General features: G+C 38.4%; 1 protein-coding gene across 2 annotated transcripts; it reads left to right on the top strand.

Moving 5' to 3' along the window:
• Nucleotides 1-1195: 1195 nt before the first annotated feature.
• LOC133531454 (Bardet-Biedl syndrome 5 protein homolog) lies at nt 1196-22738 on the top strand. 2 transcript variants are annotated; one of them, XM_061869685.1, is made up of 8 exons: nt 1196-1499; nt 4185-4333; nt 5071-5167; nt 7472-7552; nt 17562-17652; nt 19996-20142; nt 21061-21249; nt 22381-22738. In XM_061869685.1, exons 1-8 carry the CDS (start codon nt 1435-1437, stop codon nt 22603-22605), a joined length of 1044 nt encoding a protein of 347 aa, XP_061725669.1. In that variant the 5' UTR covers nt 1196-1434; the 3' UTR covers nt 22606-22738. The 2 variants fall into 2 exon arrangements, with proteins under 2 accessions (XP_061725669.1, XP_061725678.1); XM_061869694.1 differs by lacking the exon at nt 1196-1499 and adding an exon at nt 1592-1749.
• Nucleotides 22739-22912: the final 174 nt, after the last annotated feature.

Below are 22912 nucleotides of genomic sequence, written 5' to 3'. Positions count from 1 at the left end.
CTAAACAATGAAAAATACTTCAACACAAACAAAAGCATGAAAAACATGCGTTAGGTTTTTATAATGAAAAAATATGTGTGTATATTATTATTATTCCCTTTATTCACTTAAAATCTTAGATTAGGTTATTTATAATATGAATATAAAAGTAAAATTTATTTATTTATTTCTTTCTTTTTAATACATTTTTAACTTTACAGTATATAATTCGTAAGAGTAGGAAATGATTCCTCCGTACTAGTAAGAACTGTATGACGGCAGGATGCACCACCTCTCCCAGAACACATTTAATCTATACAGTCAGTATCTCCGCAGTACTAGTTATATATATTTATATAAAATATAAAAATATAAAAACACTTACAAAATACATATAAACAAACTATAATAAAACCTAACCTAGGGTGCCGTCAGCAGCGGGGCAGGGCCCAAGCTGCCGGTGGTCAGGGACGCAGAGAGAGGAACCGCCGGACTATCCGCGCTGTGTCCAAGATCACCGCCTTCTGCATCTGACCCTTGATCCAACCACCTAGCGAGAGTCTCTCAAGGTGTTGGTCGAGACCTGGTTCGCTATGAGACCATTCGTTGAAACGACTATCGGGACAATGATCGTCGAATCAACATCCCACATGGCGGTTATCTCGTGAGCCAAGTCTAGGTACTTACTGGACTTGTCCTTCTCGGCTTTCACGAGATTCTCATCATGGGCGATGGTAATGTTATTATTATTATTTCCTTTATTTATTTTTATTATTTTTATACTACGTCGGTGGCAAACAAGCATACGGCCCGCCTGATGGTAAGCAGTCTCCGTAAGCTATGTACGCCTGCAACTCCAGAGGAGTTACATGCACGTTGCCGACATACCCTATCTACGTCCCGACTATCTCGTTGAGAAATGAGGTAATGCTAGGATAAAATCAGATGTTTGAACAAAATTTTGTGTCCGACCGAAACCGAATTTATTGCCGAAAGCGAAGGTTCGGTTTTGCTGTAGTGTCGGTCGCATGTGTCGTGATTTTAATGCCGAAAACTGTTGAAACCGAAACCTAAACTTCGGTAGGATAAAATGTGACATTCTCTGAGATAACATAAGGTAAGAACCGCATTTTAGTTAAGCGGCACAATTTTGTTCTTAGCAGACTAAACCTCTGCCACAATCCATAACTCTTTACTATATATATAACACAACACACGTCAATCTGAGCTTAAATACTCATTGTTAATTAGTAGCAATTACAGTCAAATGTAAGATTGCCAATATAATACCTTCTTATAACGAAAATAATGTTGATTAAAGTAAAGATTTGAAACACACAAGACCACACAAACGCTAACTCAAACAGCTCGTTGCCACGGCAACCGACAGCGAAACAAACGATTGTCATTTAACTAACAGTGTTATTAATTTACTAGCTTTGTCGCTAATTAACCATGAGCAAAACTAAGAGTGGGGCTCTGTGGGAGGACAGGGAAGTGTTATTCGATTTGCCGTTCGCGTAAGTCTTTGTATGGTTTATGTTTGTTTGTGCCGTGTTGGAAGGCTGTTATGGGTATTGTTAAAGATGAGACCAGAATAAACCAACTTTTTGAAAGATTACATGTACCTAATACGAATTAATGTGCATGTGAGTGTGGGCAATAAAAGGTCACGTCATGCAAGAAAAATCGCTCAATACAATGTCGGGCCTCAGTGTAGGGTTCCGTAGTTACCATTTTGTCAGAATAAACTAAACGGAGGCTATATTAGTAAGTATCATGTACATTATAAGCATAAGGGATTACCTTCGCAGCGCTTTGTACGTCTTTTTACGAAGAATAGAAGACTTTTTGCAATATTTCGGTAACGGCTGAACCGATCATGTTAGCTATAGTTTTCATTGAAAGTACTTGTTAAGCTTTTGTTTCATATGTTTTGGACCCTTGGTTCAAACGTTAGAGGGCCCCCCTACACATTTGTTTTTCTTTCGGAGCGGAGGTAATTCCATTCAATGTGGGGTAGATAGAGCGTGCCCATTCTCTATGAAGGCCGACTTTATTATGTTGTCTAATTTTTTTCGTCATATTTTGATAAATTTTGGGAGATAGAGTTTCCTATTTTGTACAATTTAAGCGCAGTTTCAGCGAATGTCCTATAAGTTCTTCCAACGTATCGATAAATGCTATATTTATGGCATTTTTGTAAATTAAGTACCTATCTTTTTTTTCGGGACAAGTTATGCTGGGTATTTTCTGAAAACGAGGTCGCGCTACACTAGCCAGCCCAGCTCCTCCACGAAACCTAGCAGTGTCTTCAGGTTGCTAACTGCCTCCTTTAGTGTGCACGGTCCCTAGGTACTTGCTCCTGTATACTTCTACCTGTTTACAGTCTAGAAGAATATGTTTTCTAATTTCTTCTTCTTCCATGCCGCTTCTTCCACGCTCACGCTCTGCACATGGGGCCGTCTGTTTTACCCATATTATGAAGGTGTTTGTTTAGTGTGTTATGTCCTGTAATTAATCCTAATATTTTTCTGGGTGAGCTTGTAGTTCTGTTCCGGTAGAATTTCTTTGGTCTGTTTTGTGTTCATCACGCACAAAATAAGGAGCTCTTCAAACCAGCAAAATTGTATCTAAGTGTGAGAAAAAAGAATCCGTTATGAAATAGGTACTACTACTTTTTTTAAGATGAGCAGACAAGAACAGAAGTTCAAAATCGACGTTATTGTATCAAAACTTTAGCTCACTTTTCCCCGAAACTATTCAATATAACACTAACCCTTGTTCCAAAGTTTCGCCTTTGGGTATTATTTGCTGAATTGATATATATCTTATACCTTTAAACGAGCAATTCTTGTATATATATATATATTTCTGTGATCTCGGAAACGGCTCTAACGATTTCGCTGAAATTTGGTATATGGGGGTTTTTGGGGGTATACAATCTATCTAGATTAGTCTTATGTTTGGGAAAACGCGTGTTTTCGAGTTTTCATGCGTTTTTCTTTCGTCGCAGAATATGGTCGCTAATTTCGTGTCGCCGGCCATTGTCCATCTGGTCCAGCGGGTTAAGACGCGGACTGCTAAACGAGTGTTACGGGTTCGAATCTCGCCCGGTGACTTAACTTTTTTTTTAAAATATGATCAAGCTTATATATAATTTTTTTAATTTTTATTGTTTTAGACAAGTTTAATTTAGTAAAAAAATGTAGTTAAGATTATCACCTATACACCACCATATTACAATAAATAGTTATAACCGAGCAAAGCTCGGTCGCCCAGGTACTTATCAATTATCCCTGATAATGTCTAAGATTCCTGTAGCAGATAGTTTGGTATTTGAATAGTCTGATTAATAATCTAAATTTATAAATAGTCTAGACAGATGTGCGACAGTGTTAATAAGTTTTTATTAAAGACTGCCTCAACAATAAAACAAAAAAATATTCATTAAATAAACTAATATCAATAAACAAATTAATAAATAAACTTTTTATAGTGAAGTGTTTTAAGTAAGTTCTACTCGTACCAGTATTTACTGTCCACTCGAGAAAAGGAGAATAATATTTTCAAATGTATTATGTTGCCACACGAAGGTGTAACAAGCACTACTGCATGCTTATTGTCTTAAGAGGCTGTCAATACCTAAAGCGCGCACACTGTCTATTTGTATCGGAGTAAATGATATAGCACTGTCGCATGTTACTGGGCCTGGGCAAGGGAATAATAAGAAAAATATTTAAATAAAAAAAAGTGGATTATTAGTGTAATATTTTACTCAACCACGGTTTAGATATAAATGTTTTGAAACTGTGATTTTAATTGCAGACCCATAAGTCAAAACAATAAAGACATAAAACCGTTTAATTGTGATTTTAAGACCAATCTTTGCAATTATTTTCTATCGAGCCGATTTCGTTCAATCATGTATCGAGTACAACCACGGTCTTTGAAATATAATTAATATGAACATATATTTTTCTTACTTGACTAAAACAAATAGTCTTTCTTAAAAAACTGTTTAAGTAACATCAATTTCAAGGACATTGGGTGTTGACAGCCTCTTAAGTAATAATCTTATAATTGTCTGCGCTTTGGAATACTTTTTGTATTCAATTCAAATATTACGAGATATTTTTTACTATTTTTCCCTTCATTTTAATTCATACAAACGAGGTTTAAAAATTGCTAACTTTGCGTTGCAGCTACCTAAAATTGCGTTCGGGTGAGAAGATCTTCGACAGAATCGAGCCAGTAGAAGACACGAAAGGCAACACAGGCACTAAGGGCCGTATGGTGGTCACCAATCTACGACTCATTTGGCATTCATTATCATCCCCTAGGATTAATTTGTGTGAGTATTTATTTTTGACAGAATCGAGTTCTGATACCAAAAAGCAACAGAGGCACCAAGACCGTATGTGATCACCTTTCTATGACTTTTGTTATCCCCTAGAATTAATTTGTATGAGTATCAAGGGATGATAGAAATACTTTGACATCATCGAGCTATGACGTCATAAGCAACACATACACCAAGGGTAGTCACCACTCTACTCACCATTAGGCCTAGGTTCAGTTTGTGTAAGTCACTTTCGAGTGGTATAATGGTTCATCGAGCCTTGTATACGTCAGCAGCCGCTCCGTTGGTTAATTAAGAAACGGTAGCACATGTAGGTAAATCTCATTATCTAATCTAACCCAATATCTTGAAGAAGAAAAAAATCAGCTGACTATAAATTAAAAAATGGTGTAACTATCATGCGTCTAGTGGTGATTCGAGATATGTTGTCCTTCTGGATCGATCCCACCGACTGGGAAAGGGAGGCTGAAGACCGCGAGCACTGGAGGAAGACCCTGGGAGATGGAGTAGTTGTACACGATGAAGCATGGCTTAAACTCCTTCACACTAGGCGAGAACTGAGACACCAGCGCGCTGTTTTCCCACCTTCGTCACCGGGCATGACATTCTCCTGCCCGCTATGCGGTCACGGCTGCCGCTCTCGAATTGGACTTACTAGTCATTTACGTAACCGCCGCAATGTTAAGGGCGCTGTTTAAACCATCATTTAATTGATGTATTGGTTTCAGCGGTAGGCCTAAACTGCATCATCTCAACCAGTACCAAAGTGGTGAACTCGGGTCTGCGCGGCACCACGCAAGCTCTTTACCTCCTGGCTGCTTACAGGTAGACAGTGACATCATTAAAACTATACTTTAAAGACTAGAGATTCTAAAATGAAATAGCTGACATATATAAAATAAAAAGTGAGGCCGAGAAGAGGCCGAACCGAATTAAACCGGAGTCTTACCGGAACCGACGACTGCTTAAGATTAGTGGTCATTATTCCATACAAACGGTCTCGACATTTTACTGTTTGGATTTTGGCCTGAATATATTTGAGAGATGAATATATATTTATATCGCCATCTTCCTCGCGTTCTCCCGGCAATGGCAACTAATCCCAAGAATTCGAATAGACTCTAGTTTTTACGAAAGCGACTGCCGTCTGACTTTCCAACCCAGACGGTAAACTAGGCCTTAATGGAATTAGTCCGACTTCTTCATGATGTTTTCCTTCACCGAAAGCGACTTGTAAATATCAAATGATATTTCGTACTTTTAAGTTCCCAACAAGTCATTGGTACGAGCCGGAGTTTGAACCCGCGATCTCCAGATTGCAAGTCGCACGCTCTTACCGCTAGGCCACCAGCGCTTCAATATATATTTTTATGTGAGTTTTTTAATACTACGCCGGTGGCAAACAAGCATACGGCCCGCCTGATGGTAAGCAGTCTCCGTAGCCTATGTACGCCTGCAACTGCAGAGGAGTTATATGCGCGTAGCCGACCCTAACACTCCGCACCCTCGTTGAGCTCTGGCAACCTTACTCACCGGTAGGAACACAACACTATGAGTAGGGTCTAGTGTTATTTGGCTGCTGTTTTCGATAAGGTGGAGGTACTTCCCCAGTTGGGCTCTGCTCTACCAGTTCCATATTACCAGTACCTCTATGGTATGGAGGCTCTACTAATGCAGCGACAGCTAAGGTGGTGTGGACATGTCCTCTGTATGGATGACCGCCGGTTGCCCAAAACCGTATTCTACTCTGAATTGGTGGAAGGCAAACGCAAGCACGGCGGTCAGCATCTGCGTTACAAGGACGTGCTCAAACGATACCTGAATGCTTGCAACATCAACCCTGAGCGCTGGGAGGAGCTTGCTGCAGACAGAGCATCTTGGCGGTCCACCATTTTTAACCACATCAAATCGTTTGAGGAAAACCGCCTCAATGCCTTAGATACCAAACGCCAACAACTTAAAGAGAGACCGAAGCCCTCTAACACGTATACATACAACGCGTCTTGTCAACTATATTGTAACACCTGCAAAAGAGTCTTTAAGACCAAGTTCGGCCTGGCCAGCCACATTAGGGCCCATAATCGGCGTAATCCGTAATTGCTGAGGTCACCGTCATCGAAATCGATGAGGAGGACTATATATATATACAGCAGAAGACGCGCTGGAAAGACGACATAATAAAACTGGCAGGCAAAACATGGCAAAGAACAGCTAGAAACCGACACAAATGGCGTGATATGGAGGAGGCCTTTGCCCAAAACTGGGCGTCCAAACGAACATAGCATGGATTAACGAAACAAATACCTATTAAAAATGTCTATAGATAGTATAAATTAATGAAGGTAGAAACTGTAAAACGTTTGGAATAAAGAGCTTTAATAATAATAATAATTGGGATCGATCTATTATTACTGACAGGACTATTGTAGCCAATAAGCCTGACATCGTGATAATAGATCGATCGCAACGCCGGGCCGTGCTCGTCGACATCACCATCCCCCATGATGAGAATCTCGTGAAAGCCGAGAAGGACAAGTCCAGTAAGTACCTAGACTTGGCTCACGAGATAACCGCCATGTGGGATGTTGATTCGACGATCATTGTCCCGATAGTCGTGTCAGCGAACGGTCTCATAGCGAAGAGTCTCGACCAACACCTAGAGAGACTCTCGCTAGGTGGCTGGATCAGGGGTCAGATGCAGAAGGCAGTAATTTTGGACACGGCGCGTATAGTACGTCGGTTCCTCTCTCTGCGGCCCTGACCACCGGCAGCTTGGGCCCTGCCCCGCTGCTGGCGGCACCCTAGGTTAGGTTTTTTATAATGTGTTTATATCTTTTGTATTGTTTTGTAAGTGTTTTTATATTTTACTTTTATATCCATATTATAAAAAAATCCTAACCTAAGATATTTAATGAATAAAGATAATAATAATAATATATATATATATACCAGTACCTTTGTCTGTACGTTTTGTTTGTGTCTTGTTTTTATAAGAACTAGAGGTTACTTCAAGCAGTGCAAAAACAACTCTACTAACGACTCAAAAGACTTTTAAGTGCAGTCTCATAGAACTGAGTATACTTCTACTACTAGAAGTAAAAATCAAGTACCATCAATATATACTTACAGGGCCAGCCGATACGAGTTCATCTTCACCAACTTGGCTCCGAACTGCGTACGGCACTACACGTCCGTCACAGGTGTACACAAGTAAGGCCTTCCTTCTCGTATCCTTTTTAACTCTGTTTGACTCCGGGATCTGTACACTCTTTATATGTGAAAAAAATGAAAAAAAAAAAAAAAAAAATATATATATATATATATATATATATATATATATCTTATACCTTTAAACGAGCAATTCTTATATATATATATTTCTGTGATCTCGGAAACGGCTCTAACGATTTCGCTGAAATTTGGTAAAACGCGTGTTTTCGAGTTTTCATGCGTTTTTCTTTCGACGCAGAATATGGTCGCTAATTTCGTGTTGCCGCCCAATCTCCGTCTGGTCCAGCGGGTTAAGACGCGGACGGACGGCTAGAAACGAGTGGTACAGGTTCGAATCTCGCCCGCTGACTAATTTTTGTTTTTTTTTTATATGTTCAAGTTTATAAACTATATAAATATATAATTTTTTCATTTTTATTGTTTTAGACAAGTTTAATTTAGTAAAAAAATGTAGTTAAGATTGTCACCTATACACCACCATATTACAATAAATAGTTATAACCGAGCAAGGAGGCAAGGTCGCCCAGGTACTATATGTTGAAAGAATAAAGTGCCTCCTATGCGTTTTCGGCTTTACGGTGAACTTGGCTATAGATGCAACCACACCGCATTCTATCATTGTGGAGAAACACTACGAAAACCTATCTAATGCAATCCGCCTTTTTGGCCTTGACCTGGTGGTGGTTACCTAAGACCTAAGAAGGTTAAGGTGTAACAACCTTGTCTTTAGGCCTTTACGCCGTTTTGCATTTATCATACTTTGGACTATGTCCGAACTTCAAAATTATTTTGAAGGAAGTTTTTTTGAAGAATCTTCTTTACAGTTGGGCACATTACCATCTGGTCAGCTAGTACCTACTTACAATAAATGAACTTTGTGTAAAACTACATAAACATTTGGCAAAAATTTATCGCTGGCTGTACTTTTCTTTCCACATGCAACTAATACACATCAAGACCATCCTAAAACCCCCAAACACAATTAGGTTACGTTGTTTTATCACAGAGTTCCTATGACCTCCTGTCTCCATCATCAGATCAGCTCGGTGGTACTATAATATTGTATTATCACCCGATTTACATATATGTATGCAAGTTTTCTGCTTCATCGGAAACCGGGAAACGGGTGAAATTTAACTTGCAAGATTTGACCCGTCCAAACATACATAGGTACATTGCAATGCAAGTTAAATGTTAAGCTTTTAATAATATAATAAAACCGGCCAAGAGCATGTCGGGCCACGCTCAGTGTAGGGTTCCGTAGTTACTCTTCCGTCACAATAAGCCAAACTGGAGCTTAAAGTATAGTATTAAGAATATTAACCAAGGGATGAACTGTAGATGGTATAAATACGTCTTTTTACTATGAAGGGGAAACTTTTTGCGATAACTCAAAAACAGCTAAACTGAGCATGTTTTTCTTAAGCTCTACTTTCACGATTTTTTTCATATTTTTTGACCTATGGTTCAAAAGTTAGAGGGGGGCGGACACATTTTTTTTTTCGGAGCGATTATCTCCGAATATATTCACTTTATCAAAAAATGTTTCTTGAAGACTCCTATTAGTTTTGAAAGACCTTTCAAACGATATCCAACACTGTAGGGTTGAAGCAAAAAAAAAATCACCCCTACTTTACGTGTAGGGGACGTACCCCAAAAATTTTTTTTTTGATTTTGTTCTACGACTTTGTCGGCTTTATTAATTTATATATCCATGCCAAATTTCAGCTTTCTAGCACTAACGACCACGGAGCAAAGCCTCGAACAGACAGACAGACAGACGGACATGGCGAAACTATAAGGGTTCCTAGATGACTACGGAACCCTAAACATGGACATTGTGACAGTAGGTTGCTCGCGGAACATCACATCACAGCCCACCCCCTATATCTACGTATGTAGTTCAGTTATTATTTATTTATTAATTTAAAAAGTTCGAATAGACCTTCAAAAGGTAGACTCGTAATAAAGTCCACAAAGAAAATGTGTCTCAAAAAAGGACACAAAAGACGTTGAAATTGGAATCGGCTATCGCTAAGGACGACGAAAACGTTCTTCAGATATTCTATGAGTACTGAAGTCAAACAATCTGCCAAAAGCAGACCTGTACGTATAAATCTCGGCTTTTGTGGCCTATGTTTACTGACAAGGAACTTTTTGGATATAATAAAGAAGTTTACTGTGTTTGTAAATAAACTCGTTAATAATTTTTCATTATTGATCTGAAAGTTGTTGTTATTCTAAAAAGTGTGCAGAGAATGATACGTTTCTGCTCTACAGCACTGTACTTTTTAAATACGTTTTTTTTTTCTCTTTTTTACGACAAGCAATTAAAATGTTGTGTTTAATAGGATTGATTGTACGATTTTCATTCAGATAATTACCTCCTCATTAAATAATGGGTCGCGTGGAGTTGTATGTATTTTGTCTACTGAGATACTTACCTATTACCGATTTTCATTAATTGTTTAGGTTTTATAGTATAAAAAGTATTATGTTAGATGACTCGTAGAAAAAGTATTGTATACAATAGTTATATAAACAAGCTTTTCAATCTCGTACATTACTTAGGCAACTCAGCAATTCGACCGTACAAAAAAGCATACTAGAATACAATTGGAATCGATGTACTTTTCGTTCGTCTGTGTTAAAGATATTTTGATTTATCAAACTTGGCCGACACACTACCTACCGTGTGTATAAATTGAATAACTGAGTATCATACAGATGATACAGATATATACCTACTTCGTCTTTGTTTGAAAATTTGAACTAGATATAAGGGCGTAGCCAGCCAGTGAACTAGGGGGGAGGGGGCAAGTTGATATTGACGGAGGCCTAGGGAAGGGGTAGAGGGGCATACATTATATGTAAAATTTGAGCTCCAGGGGGGGGCAGCTGCCCTCTGCTCCTGCCTGCCTACGCCCGTGCCTAAATACAGCGTCTAGACAACTAGTTTTATTATGACCTTATTTAGCTCAAACCCACATAGCGAACTCTATTAAACTACCTTAAGAAGTTAAAGTTCGCTTACATAAAACAGAACACATCCGAAGAGAAATTACGACGCCTACGCAAAACTTCATAGCATTTACGTAGGAAGCAACACAACAGGCGCTTGTATCGTGTTATAGTGAAGAGTGAAAAGTAAGTTTACGCGTCGGGCCAAAAAGCCTTAATGTTTCTTTTTTGCGTTCAAAACAGTATAACCACCCAACTATTGTCAAATAATAAGCATGTTTTACCATGGAACTACGACATTTACATAATAGTCGCACCTGAACTGAACGAGGATATTGGAGTTAATTTTGAACCATAGTTGAGAGTTATTGGACTGTAATTTGGTGGTTTTACGCTATACAGAAATCAAGACTGAGTATATAATACCAACATAATATTTTATTTTTGTTTGTTTATTTATTGACTATTAATTATAAAACAAGGTTTAATATAATAAGCCATTATTGAAAATTAAAACCAGACAGATGTTTGATTTTATGTTTATTTTTAAGGGTTTATGTAATAATTAGTTGGCGAGATCTCGCGGTCCGATCCGTGTTTGCTTAATACTATTATTATTTAATACATACTTAGTTATATTTTGCTGTCTAAGCTGTTTTTGTATCTATCGTCTCATGGGCAACGTCGTTTTTTTCGATTAAAATTAATTAGGCTAACCTAATATTTGGCAGCAAAATCATTGAACCATTCGAGGTAATTTCCGTTGTAACGAATGTTTCTCTGACAATCTAGATCTAGGTATAGTCTAAAAGTGGAAAAATTACTGTCTTGGGTGAGACTTGAACTCACGGCCTTGGCCTTGGCGGCTTGAATTTATTCTAAGCTTAATAGCATCGGTCGCAGACGTTTCTGCTTGTTAAAAAAGGTATAGTCTGTTTTGTAAGTATGAAAGTATGAAGTGCTGCCAATATATGGAACGCTCATTTGATTCTTGAATAGAAAATATATGGCGTAGTACAGGGGTTCCCAAAGTGTGCGCCGCGGCGCCCTGGTGCGCCGTAGAAAGTAAAGAGGGGCGCCGTGAGTTCTATCATTATCCGAAACCACAAATATTCGCGGGTACCTATTTGAGCGCTCGCATCGGTAAATAATATAGCGTCGTGTCACTCTTTTTCGACCGTGATTTTAAATTTACAAGGGCGCCGTTGCAAAATACTAAACTTGTAACTGCGCCGCATGTTGAAAAAGATTGGGAACCCCTGGCGTAGTACAATACAATACAAATCCTCTTTATTGCACAACCTCTGAAAAAAAAATGTACATGGAAACACATCAAAAACATGAAGATAGAGGTAAACAACAGGCGGCCTTATCGCTACAGAGCGATCTCTTCCAGACAACCTTTAGGTAGTGGATAAAAGTGGTAGTGGTAGTGGAGGTGCAATAAAACTAAATAGCAAACTAAATTAAAACTAAAATACCCTTAAAATTTAAGTCTACAACAGTAAGACAATACATATACATACACACTACTTACATAATTATATACCTACATATATACTTATATACAATACTATATAATTCTTGCCAAAAGTGAACTACTACGTACGTAGTACTTTATAGTTTAATAGTTAAAAAAACGTTAGTAGGCTATATTATAGGTAGGCTTTAAGGTAAAACCGACAGGGCTACTGTAGCACCCAAGCATCACATTTAGTTTATAGGTTATGCTGTCGTCTATTAGCAGCCTGAGTTTATCTACTTAACTCTATTGACTATGTTAATATTCCATTACTTTCAAAGTTATGTTATAACATGGATCATTTTGTACCAAATTTACTCTGCCTCAGATATTGGGATAACGCTGAATTTCCTTATAAACTATCAAGACATTCAAGAGGCATTTATATTATATGTGAATTGATTGAGTTATTTCACAATATTGTCTACCCTCCAACTTGAAGAATATTGGACACGGTCATCGGATACTAGGGAACAATTTCTGCCTTCGTCTCCAAAATAATATATTCCGCGGACCAGGAGCATATTTCGTCAGTCATCGCCTCCCGACTGATACTTTGTCAGATGTTAGTTGAGATGCTGTTTAAAATTAAATAAAAAACGCCAGCCGATTGTATCGCGGTGGAAAGACCGTCAGCTGTAAAATGAACATGTAAAAAATACGCGCCTTACCACTTTATGTCCGCAGAGTATGCGTAATGTAATGTGTAAATTTCGTAATCTGTTTATGGCGTTTCAGGCGTTTCACCTGATGAAATGCTAAATGAAAAGTATCGTGATTTGTTATTGCTATCATAAAAAGGTAAAGCGCTTATTTTTTACAAGTTCATCAAGTTCACTTAAAGGAGCGATTAAATGTCCGAATCTTTTAGAATTAGTCACTTTCAGTTGTCCGCACCACCCCCTACGTCCTAGATCTCTATTTTATATCAGCTTTGCCCGCAAGAATTACTCTCGGCACACTTTTTTCAGACGAGTCCTTAGTTATTATAATAAGTACCTACTTGATATTGATCCTTTTCACACTTCATTGTCTAGTCTCAAAATGATACTTAGACGTAAATTGTTTTAGTTCAAGTACATATTTCATATAATTAAATATAATACAATGTACACAATGTGTAAATGTAACTTTCCGGTTGTCCTAATACCTACCAAATCGCACCTTTAGAATGAAACTGGCTTAAAACAAAATGTCAACTTTTTGGCAAATCGCAAAATAAGATTCGACGTTGAGTCATTTCTGCATTCTTTTATTGATAACTCCTAAAATAATTCAAGTAAATGCCTTTTTTCTACTGAAAAGTAAACACCAACTATTAACGTTCGTAATTGGAGGTATAATTAGGTTAATTTTTATGAAATGGTATTTTAATCTACGATTTACTGAAACTAGTCACTATAAGGTCACTTTTCGACCGAACTTTTTTTCTCTTTGTTCGGCGAAATATGAATTAGGTCAGGTTCATTTTAATTATCTAAACATGTTTTATGACTTTTTCGATAATATGCCTCTTTATTATTAAAATAGGAGTGAATTATGTCAACAAAATAGTTTTAATAGGTCATTTTGGAAGGAACTCTATAGTAAAAAAACGATTTTTTATTTAAGGTATTTAATGTGCCATAAAGAAAAACATTGAGATCAATAGACATTATGCAGGTATACGTACAAAACACAACGTATAAGTCTTTGAAAGTTACATAGAGATCAAAATAAAGCGATAAATTATAATTAAATGTTGAGAAATAAGACACAATAAATCTATAACATAACAGGAACATGTTGTGTTTTTCAGTTAATTACTTAATACTTTGATAGTAATCTACATAGTAATTAGGTTGTAGAGATCTTAATTTCATGTATTAAAGTTTGAAGTAGTCTGTTACAAGAACAGGCTTAGATAGAGGTGTTTTACCTGTTGTTATTGTTAATACTGAGTGTCTTAATGAGATATATTATGTATCAATGGATATCAGCAAATTCTAGGTATTAAATACTCATGTATAAGGAACTCATTTCCAAACTGATTATTCGGATGCCACACTTAATGCCACTACCTGAGGGTTGTGGTTCTGAGTCAGCTGACGATTGAGATTGAAAAACTACGCCGCTACCCGAAATCTGAGGTTCTTCGGTACCTGACAATTGAGGCTGGAAGCTAACGCTACTTCCTTGAGAGTATTCCTTCCCTGAGATTCTTCCAGAGTTAAATGTTGAGGTTCTTGGTCAGCTGAGTCGATCGAGTGATCAAGTTGTGGCTTAAATGTGGCTTGAGAGTCAACAGGATTAACGAGGGTAAATTTTCGATGTTTTTTAATTGTCTCCACTTCAAATGTAGGGTCATCATGGCTACGATCCGGGTCAGTTTCAAGCTCATTAACAGGTAATATGCGATAAGAGGTCGCTGTTTTCTTTACCAGTCTATTGTAGGGTATTGTGTCCTCGTTAGTTGGAATTTCGGCTTTAGTGTTATATATTTTTTTTGTGGAGCTGAAGATCTCTTTATAGTACTGGAGCTAGATCTTGACGTACTGCTAGATGAACTTTACGATGAAGAGCTGCTGCTAGACGAGCTGGAAGACGATGAAGAAACGCTACTGCTTCTAACGAGTACTTGTGGACCTTGTGGTATAAATGAATCATTGTATTCAGTCTCGGGTTCTTCAGCTAAAATGTTTACTTGGGACAACAATTCTTTCGTCCTGAAAAATGCAGTTTAATTAATTTTCTACTATAATATACTCATTACTTTTACTAATAATCACGTGAAAAATAAATATTAAACTTACCTCTCTTCTCTTCTTCCTCGCGTTGTCCCGGCATTTTGCCACGGCTCATGGGAGCCTGGGGTCCGCTTGACAACTAATCCCAAGATTTGGCGTAGGCACTAATTTTTACGAAAGCGACTGCCATCTGCCCTTCCAACCCAGAAGGTAAACTAGGCCTTGTTGGGATTAGTCCGGTTTCCTCACGATGTTTTCCTTCACCGAAAAGCGACTGGTAAATATCAAATGATATTTCGTACATAAGTTCCGAAAAACTCATTGGTACGAGCCGGGGTTTGAACCCGCGACCTCCGGATTGCAAGTCGCACGCTCTTACCGCTAGGCCACCAGCGCTTCAAAATATTAAACTTACCGTTTCAATTATATTAAGACGGGTAGGTTTTATAAAAACTTGACGTTCTGGCGTACTCTTAATGATCGACGAATTCGGTGAAATTTTTTCGCAACTTGTTTCCTGTAAATGCGAAAAACAAAGCTCAAACCACCAAAAGCAGCAAATCATAATCAAAATTATGTTAAAATAATTTGTAAGCGTTACAGCTGGATGTAGTTCATGCTTTCATCCTTAAACCTGGCATCTAACCTCTAACTCACGCTTATGCCTCTAGCTTACCCAGTAAAACTGGAGTTTTGTTATTTGTGAACGCTTAGCATTCTTTTTTCTTCTTCTCTGTCAGGAGCTATGTAAAGCTCTACAGCATATATGTCACTGCGACCATTCCTGATCTATTGTGATCGTCACCTACTACAATTCTCAATCCAAACCTGCAACTTCAAACAGCTGCAGAATCTTCTTGATCTCGAGAGACCTTAACTTCTCCGGACGTAATATGTGTCTGCCCAGGATTGAGTCACGAGTGCGCATTAGGCAAGAGCAGTCTGCGAGGATGTGCAAAGGCGTCTCCTCTGCCTCCATACAGAGTCTGCACCGCCCCATGTCACGTTTCCCCATAGTGAGCATGTGCTTATTTAGGCCGCAGTGCCCAGTAAGCACCCTTATCAAGTTGCGCAGTTGGTTCCTAGACAGCGCTAAGGCGTTTGAGGCCGCCTTTTTGCTGAAGGCCTTGATAAGCGCCTTAGAATGATTCAAGCCTGTAGTTTCTCTCCAGAGTTGAATGGTTTTGTAGTGACAGTAGGTCTTTAGGGTGAGCCGCGTTAGACTTTTGGGAATACCACAAAAAGGCTCAGGACTGAAGTTCTTCCCGTTAGCATTAGTAAACACGTAACGATGACCTAAAACACAAAGAGAATTAGAATAGTAATGACTTAAAAACCAAAATAACAGAATCAACTTTAACTGATTAAATACAAAAGAGATTTAAACCTTAATGAAACATAAAACATAACAAATATTTATAAGAAAAGTGACTTATTATTTGTTAAGTCACGCCCTACAGAATATTTTTAATAATATAGTGGAGTAATTACGAATAAGTCGTACACATTAACACAATGTTCGGAAGAGTATTGACACAATGATAAATTAGTCAGCTTCCTTCTAAAATAAAAACCTAGGACTTACCTATATTTTCGAAACAAAAACGACTTAATCACTAGTGGGTCATTTTATTTGGGACTGAATTGCGTACGGCGCTTGCGGTTGCGGGATTAACACTAAAAGGGGCGTTTAGGTTCCGACGCGGGGGGAGCTACCGTCCAATAAGAAAGAGACCCTTGTAGTGAGTTCGTACTCTTCTTGCACAGCTTGGTCAGTTTCTGATTAAGGAAGCGGTGTAATACGCTGTACAGAGTCGTTCTGTGACACTAACTCAATTTCACGATTTTTTGTGTTAGGTCGGTTTCACTCTAAAGGTGCGAAATATTAGTAAAAAAAAAAAAAAAATACAACATATCCGATAATTAATGAAACAGACAGTAATGTCAAACCTGTTTATTGTATTTTTTTTCTCCTCTGAAGACTAGTAAATAGAATTTAAGTATGGCTCATGATTTCATGATTTCATTTTCTTTATGCTGTTGGTATGTATGTTAACATTATGTACTTAATAATGAACCTCCAGGTCTATGATTCTTAATTATGTTAAGTACTCTACATTGTACTTCAAATCCATTTGTATATGTGACTGTTTGTGTTCTAAATAAATTAAAAAAAAAAAAAAAAAAAAAAAAAGTTCATGTGACCAGCTGACGTTCTTACCACCACGTTCGTTTTTATGTACCACCTTTATAACTGGTTTGTGATATGCAATAAACAATTCATTCATTCATTCATTCATTCATTCTTACCACCACGATATAACTGGCTGACGATTTTTTTAACTAACAATAGCATCTGAACTATCATCTGACTAAGTATCAAACGGGAGCCGATAACATTTTTGTTACGTGTTTCGGTGGCTGCCATTCCTCAACCCACCAACAGAGCGGCAGCTGACGTCCACGAGGGTTCATCATACATAGCCGTTAACCACTATACGAGTTTTCGCCCGGGAGGCGATTGGTCATGGAAATCTGTTCCTGGCTCGCAATCTAATACTAAAATATACCTACATACTTACAAACAAAACTTGGAGTTAATCGATATAGGAACTCCCGGCCTGACATTTAGTTTTGACCCCTGAAATCCGATATCTGCTTATTGGGATACCTGAAGATTACGAAAAATAAACAGTGTGTGTTTTGTGGCCGTCCTTGCTGGTCGAAGGGTTAAAGGTATATAATTACTGCAGGCTGCTATATAATTACTTTTTTGCAGGGCTTATGTAGCTTCAAGGCCATATCGTGATCTGAAACTTCGCAGTGCCATCATCCACAATAAGCAGCTCAGGATACTGCCGTTAGAGAGGGTAAGTATGTTTCGTTATCATCATGGCAAAGGCCTGTGCTTTGCGTCCATTGCAGACGATTTAAGCATTGCTGTTTAGACAACGGGTTTGGTGACTGTGGAGGCCGATGCGTGAGCGGCACGACCTCCCACATTTTTGGCAGAGAAAGCTCATGCCACCTGAGGTTCCAGTCCCGATTTGCTTTCTGCGACACCTTCTGCTATCTAACGTAGTAAACCAGGCTTGGTCGCATAGCTTTCTCCCCTCCACAACACGCTTGCGCCATCCATCACGGTCTTCAGCTAAAGTTTCCCAGGCATGGTGGTCGATTTTAAATGCTGACACGTCTCGCTTAACACAGTCTTTAAAGCGCAGCATCGGTCTTATGCCTTATCGGTCGTCATCATCAAAATATATATAAATAAATAAATATTGGACATTCTTGCACAAACTGACTAAGCCCCACAGTAAGCTCAAAGCTTGTGTTGTGGGGACTCAAACAACGATAAATATAAATTATAAATACTTATATCACCATCGGTCTGGCCTAGTGGGTAGTGACAGTGCCCTGCGTATGAAGCCGAAACCCGTAATCCCGGTAAGGGCATTTAGTTATGTGCCGAACACAGATATTTGTTCCTGACTCATGGGTGTTGTTCATGTATTTAAGTATTTATATATTATATATGTCGTTTACTAAGTACCCACAACACAAGCCTTATTGAGCTTATTGTGGGACTTAGTCAATTTGTTTAAAATGTCCAATTTTTTTATACACACAGAAAACATGACTCATGAACAAATAAATATCTGTGCTCATCACACAAATAAATGCCCTTACCGGGATTCGAACCCAGGACCATCAGCCGATGGTCTGCCGAAGCCTCATAGGCAGGGTCACTACCCACTAGGCCAGACCGGTTGTCAATCGCCATCGGTCACCGGTCGACTCTAGTAAACCCAAAGTGGGGACAGTAGAAAAAAGCGCGAAATTCATATTTTCTATGGTAGGACGAACGTAGGACTACCATTCGTGCCTACATTTTTAAAGCCCCTTTTTTCTACTGACGGAAATCGCTTGCTAAACTATACGTCCCACTCGTCTGTATCTTTAGGTATTTAAAAAAAGGTAAACAAAATCTACCCTCAAATGGCTCCTTAAGGCAGCTGAGGGTAGATGAAAACATTACATGATCAAATAATGTAGGTTTAAAGTCAGGTCGTTCAGTGACAGATCCAGGCCGTTTTGTATTTGGTTGGTTAACCAATAAATATTAAAACTACCCGAAAAGGTACAAATTGTTTGTTTACCTTTTTTTAAATACCTAAAGATACAGACTATAGTGACTCCAAGTCTTGCACATCCCGTTTCAGCCAGCCTCCTTTCCCAGTCTATCAAATGCTGGAATGTATTGCAAATCGCATGCAATTATCGGTGACATTTGAAAAGGTCATTAGATATATGTATAAATAAGTTTTGCTAGCGTAAAAAGTGTATATAAGTAGGTATCATCACATTTGGTTTAAGGCCGTTAGACATTATCATAGAAATGTGATCATAGATTTATATCCTACGACTCCTATGAGTTATTGAAATAGTTAGTTGTTTCACAAGGGGGAAAGGGTTAAAAAATCTTTACCTCCTATTGAAACACAATTTTTTTACCACAACAACGCGAGGAAAATACTAATTATGAAATACCAAAAAAATCAAACAAAATCAAATTCAAATGAACGTCATAACAATGTATCATTCAAAATGATCATTTACGAGTCATTCTACCAGCTAACACAGGAAAAAACTCAAAATTTGCAGAACAGAATAATCAAGAGGGCCTTTACCAGATGGAGTGGTGAAAAATTACAAACCTATGATGGTGTACCTAATTAAACGAATTCGACCCATATGATCATAATTATGGGATTACTGACAGATAGGATACCTTATAAATTATAAATAATCATTTCGATGATAGTCTAATTGAGACCTTATTTGAAATCATGTTTACCAAGTGTCCCCTAGGGATCAACGCGTCCCCGGATCATCTAAGTAGCTCTCGAGATATTAAGCTATGCGATAAACAGACAGACACTTATTGTACTATATTGGTTCCCAATGCCGGATTTAGAGGTCTGGAGGCCTCGGGCAATAAAGGAGTGGAAGCCCCCTAACCCCAATTTTTTTCCAAATAAAATGGTAAATTTACCGAATTCTCTATTGTGGGGGGCCCCTCTTTTGTGGAGGCCCGGAGCAGTAGCCCCGGTTGCCCTCCCCTAAATCCGGCCCTGTGGTTCCTTTTTACCTTTTTGGTTGTCGTTTTTCGTATTAAAGATTCGATATTTGACAAAAACATTCTTTTTCAGATTTGCCTGAACGAACATAGCATCTGGAACCTGTCCAGCGAGTCCGGCAACCTGGGTACTATGGTGGTCACCAACGTAAGGGTGGTGTGGTACGCGGACATAAACGATTCGTTCAACGTGTCCTTACCCTACTTGACCATTGATAGCGTGAGTATTAGATGGTTATTGAAAGCTAAATTCCGTTACCTTGTACACTTCTGTCCAGGCATTTGAACTTACATGCAGCTTGCAAGAACCCTAATTTCTGAAGTCTAGAAATCACATCACACACATTACACGTAAATAGCACATTTGAAAAAGCTTAATCCCGTTACCCTGTGCACTTCGGTCCACGCATTTGAACTTACATGCAATGTAACAACCCTAATTTCTGAAGTCTAGAAATCACATCACACACATTTCACATAAATAGCACATTTGAAAACATGCAATAAATATTACTAAAACTCATTAACTGACAGTCAACCAACAATGCCACTATGATGCTACTGATTTAATCTTTTTCTCACAAGTCCATAAACAGGCCGTATAGCAAAATATGTAGAAAGAAAGATTGTTTTTTGGGTTACTCATACATATATACCTATCAAGAAACGGAATCACTCTTAAACACTCAAATGAGTCATTTTACTAACCTTATCCCTATATGTATAATTTTTTTAAACATAGAACTGTACAGAAACACACACACTCACAAACGCGCACGCGCACACGCACACACACACACACACGTCAGCCGTTTTTCTTTTCTTTTCTTTAAGTATATAACATTTAGATTTTTTACATTGTCACTTTCTATCTTAGTATTATTATTGTGTTTTCACTTCTTCTTAAAGTACTTAAGTTCACAAAACAACCTGTACCAATTTCTCCGGAGGAATCACTGAATCCTGAGTCACCGGTTTGTCCTAGTTCAGGAAACAGAGGCTCAATCCTAATGGAACTGTTGCAAACCTAAAATAAGTTTTATTTTGTAATTTAATGTAAGGCTCACATTCTGTATTAGGTTTCAAGTAAATAAAGATTTATTTATTTATTTTATTTATACTTAAAACTCCATTTCAGATCTCAACTCGCGATTCAAAATTTGGCGAGGCTCTTGTAATAGCTGCGCGTCAGAGCAGCGGCGGCTATGTCCTAGGCTTCCGAGCAGACCCTAAGGAAAGACTATACTCTTTGAGGGACGAGTTGAAAGAGCTACATCGAGCGTACAGCGAGAGACCTGTGTTTGGAGTTGAGATGAACTGGAACGAGGTACGTTGATGTTCTGTGGCTTCAGGCAGGCCCAAAGGAGAGTCTATAATCTCTGAGACACGAGGTGAAAGAGCTACATCAAGCGTACAGTGAGAGATCTGTTTTCGGAGTTGAGATGAACTGGAACGAGGTACGTTGCAGTGTTATGTGTGGCTTCAGGCAGACCCGAAGGAGAGACCCGAGAGACTATTCTCTCTGAGAGATGAGTTGAAAGAGCTACATCGAGCATACAGCGAGTTATTGTTTCTGGTGTTGAGATGAACTGAAATGAGGTAAGTTGTTCTTTTCTTTGTCGTTGTCGTCTCTTGAGAGAGGTGTTGACAAGGTTTTAGACACACCGCTTTTTCTTCTCTTATCGCTGCATTCCTTTTGCATTCGTCTAAGGAGCCGTTTACTGAAACGCAACTATGTTTTCCTACGTGTTTTTTTCCGGGTGTGGGTAGCAACTTCCCAAAAGAGGGATGTAATGTAATAGTCAGTTTAAGTTTTTCTGTCGCAGACTTAACTAAACTAACCCACCGATCACGTCAGTTTTGATAAGGGCGTCATTCGGATGGCGACTGCAGTGACATTACTGGTGCAGCACTGTCCATTTCCTTGATAAAAATGAGCCTATTACCTACCCACCTAATATTTATAATACTAGTAAGGTGGAGGGTAGATTCAGTTTTTCTGCAAACATAGGTACTGCTCTGCAGTCTGGCCGATAAGTGCTTATGATTATTATGTATTCTTCTTAGAATTAAATAAATTAAAGAAAAATAGTGACGGATTGTAAATTCTATTTACAGCAGTAATGCGGCATAAATATCACTAACTAGAACCCCGTACAAACTTTCATCCCCTTTTTAACCACCTTAGAGGTTGAATTTCTCAAAATCGCTTCTTAGCTCTAGTACACTTTATAAATTCAAGCTAGTGTGTAAATTTCAACTTTCTAGCATTTGTAGTTTCGGCTCTGCGTTGATGAGTCAGGGCAGGATACGTGCATTTATATATCACTAATTTTAACAAGAAATTGGTAAGTATTCAGAATGATCCAGGATCAGGATGGTCTAGAATTGCTTAGGGCATCAAAATATCTTAATCCGGCACTGCCACAAATAACCATTCTTCATGTATCGTTTGTAGCAACCCTCCGAACCACCAAAAGACGACATCGAAGAGCTTCAAGAAATCGGTGAACCACGAGGCGAGATGGGCCCCAACCTCTACCTCGCATCCCAGCTAGCTCAAAACAAGCCTGATGATGAAATACAGCCGGTTTACAGCGCGTATCTCGGGCTGGCCATAGAGCCTTTGAAGGAGGGGTTCACGCTGAAAAGTCTTTTTGAAGTGCAGACTAGCTCTTCGTAGAACTGTTCCATTTTGTCGGTTAAGCTAAGTTAGAATGACCTCGTTGTATGAATTTGAAAAAATGTGATTTAATCATTCATGATAAATTAATAATACTTGGAGATTATAATTATATGGACGTATTACTACGTTATTGTGTTTTTTTTTTATAATCCGGCAAACATAACTTGTCGATCTGTAAGATCCAGGAAAACTATACTCATATCTCTCTTTTGGGTGTTACTACTAACTTAAGACAAAGACAGTATAATTCTCTCTGTCTATGTTTGAAATGAGACAGCCCTAGGCTACACTGTATGTATATAAA

Source organism: Cydia pomonella, chromosome 2 (genome assembly GCF_033807575.1).
Source record: "Cydia pomonella isolate Wapato2018A chromosome 2, ilCydPomo1, whole genome shotgun sequence".
NCBI classification, from domain to species: Eukaryota; Metazoa; Arthropoda; class Insecta; order Lepidoptera; family Tortricidae; genus Cydia; species Cydia pomonella.
This window is presented reverse-complemented; position numbering and strand designations above follow the sequence as displayed.

What these genes read in the sequence shown, in the direction of transcription:
- LOC133531454 (XM_061869685.1), top strand. Translation starts at nt 1,435, where the DNA reads ATGAGCAAAACTAAGAGTGGGGCTCTGTGGGAGGACAGGGAAGTGTTA. An exon ending in ATCCCCTAGGATTAATTTGT is followed by an intron (nt 4,334 to 5,070) that starts GTGAGTATTTAT and finishes TATTGGTTTCAG; the next exon opens with CGGTAGGCCTAAACTGCATC. An exon ending in CCTACTTGACCATTGATAGC is followed by an intron (nt 20,143 to 21,060) that starts GTGAGTATTAGA and finishes ACTCCATTTCAG; the next exon opens with ATCTCAACTCGCGATTCAAA.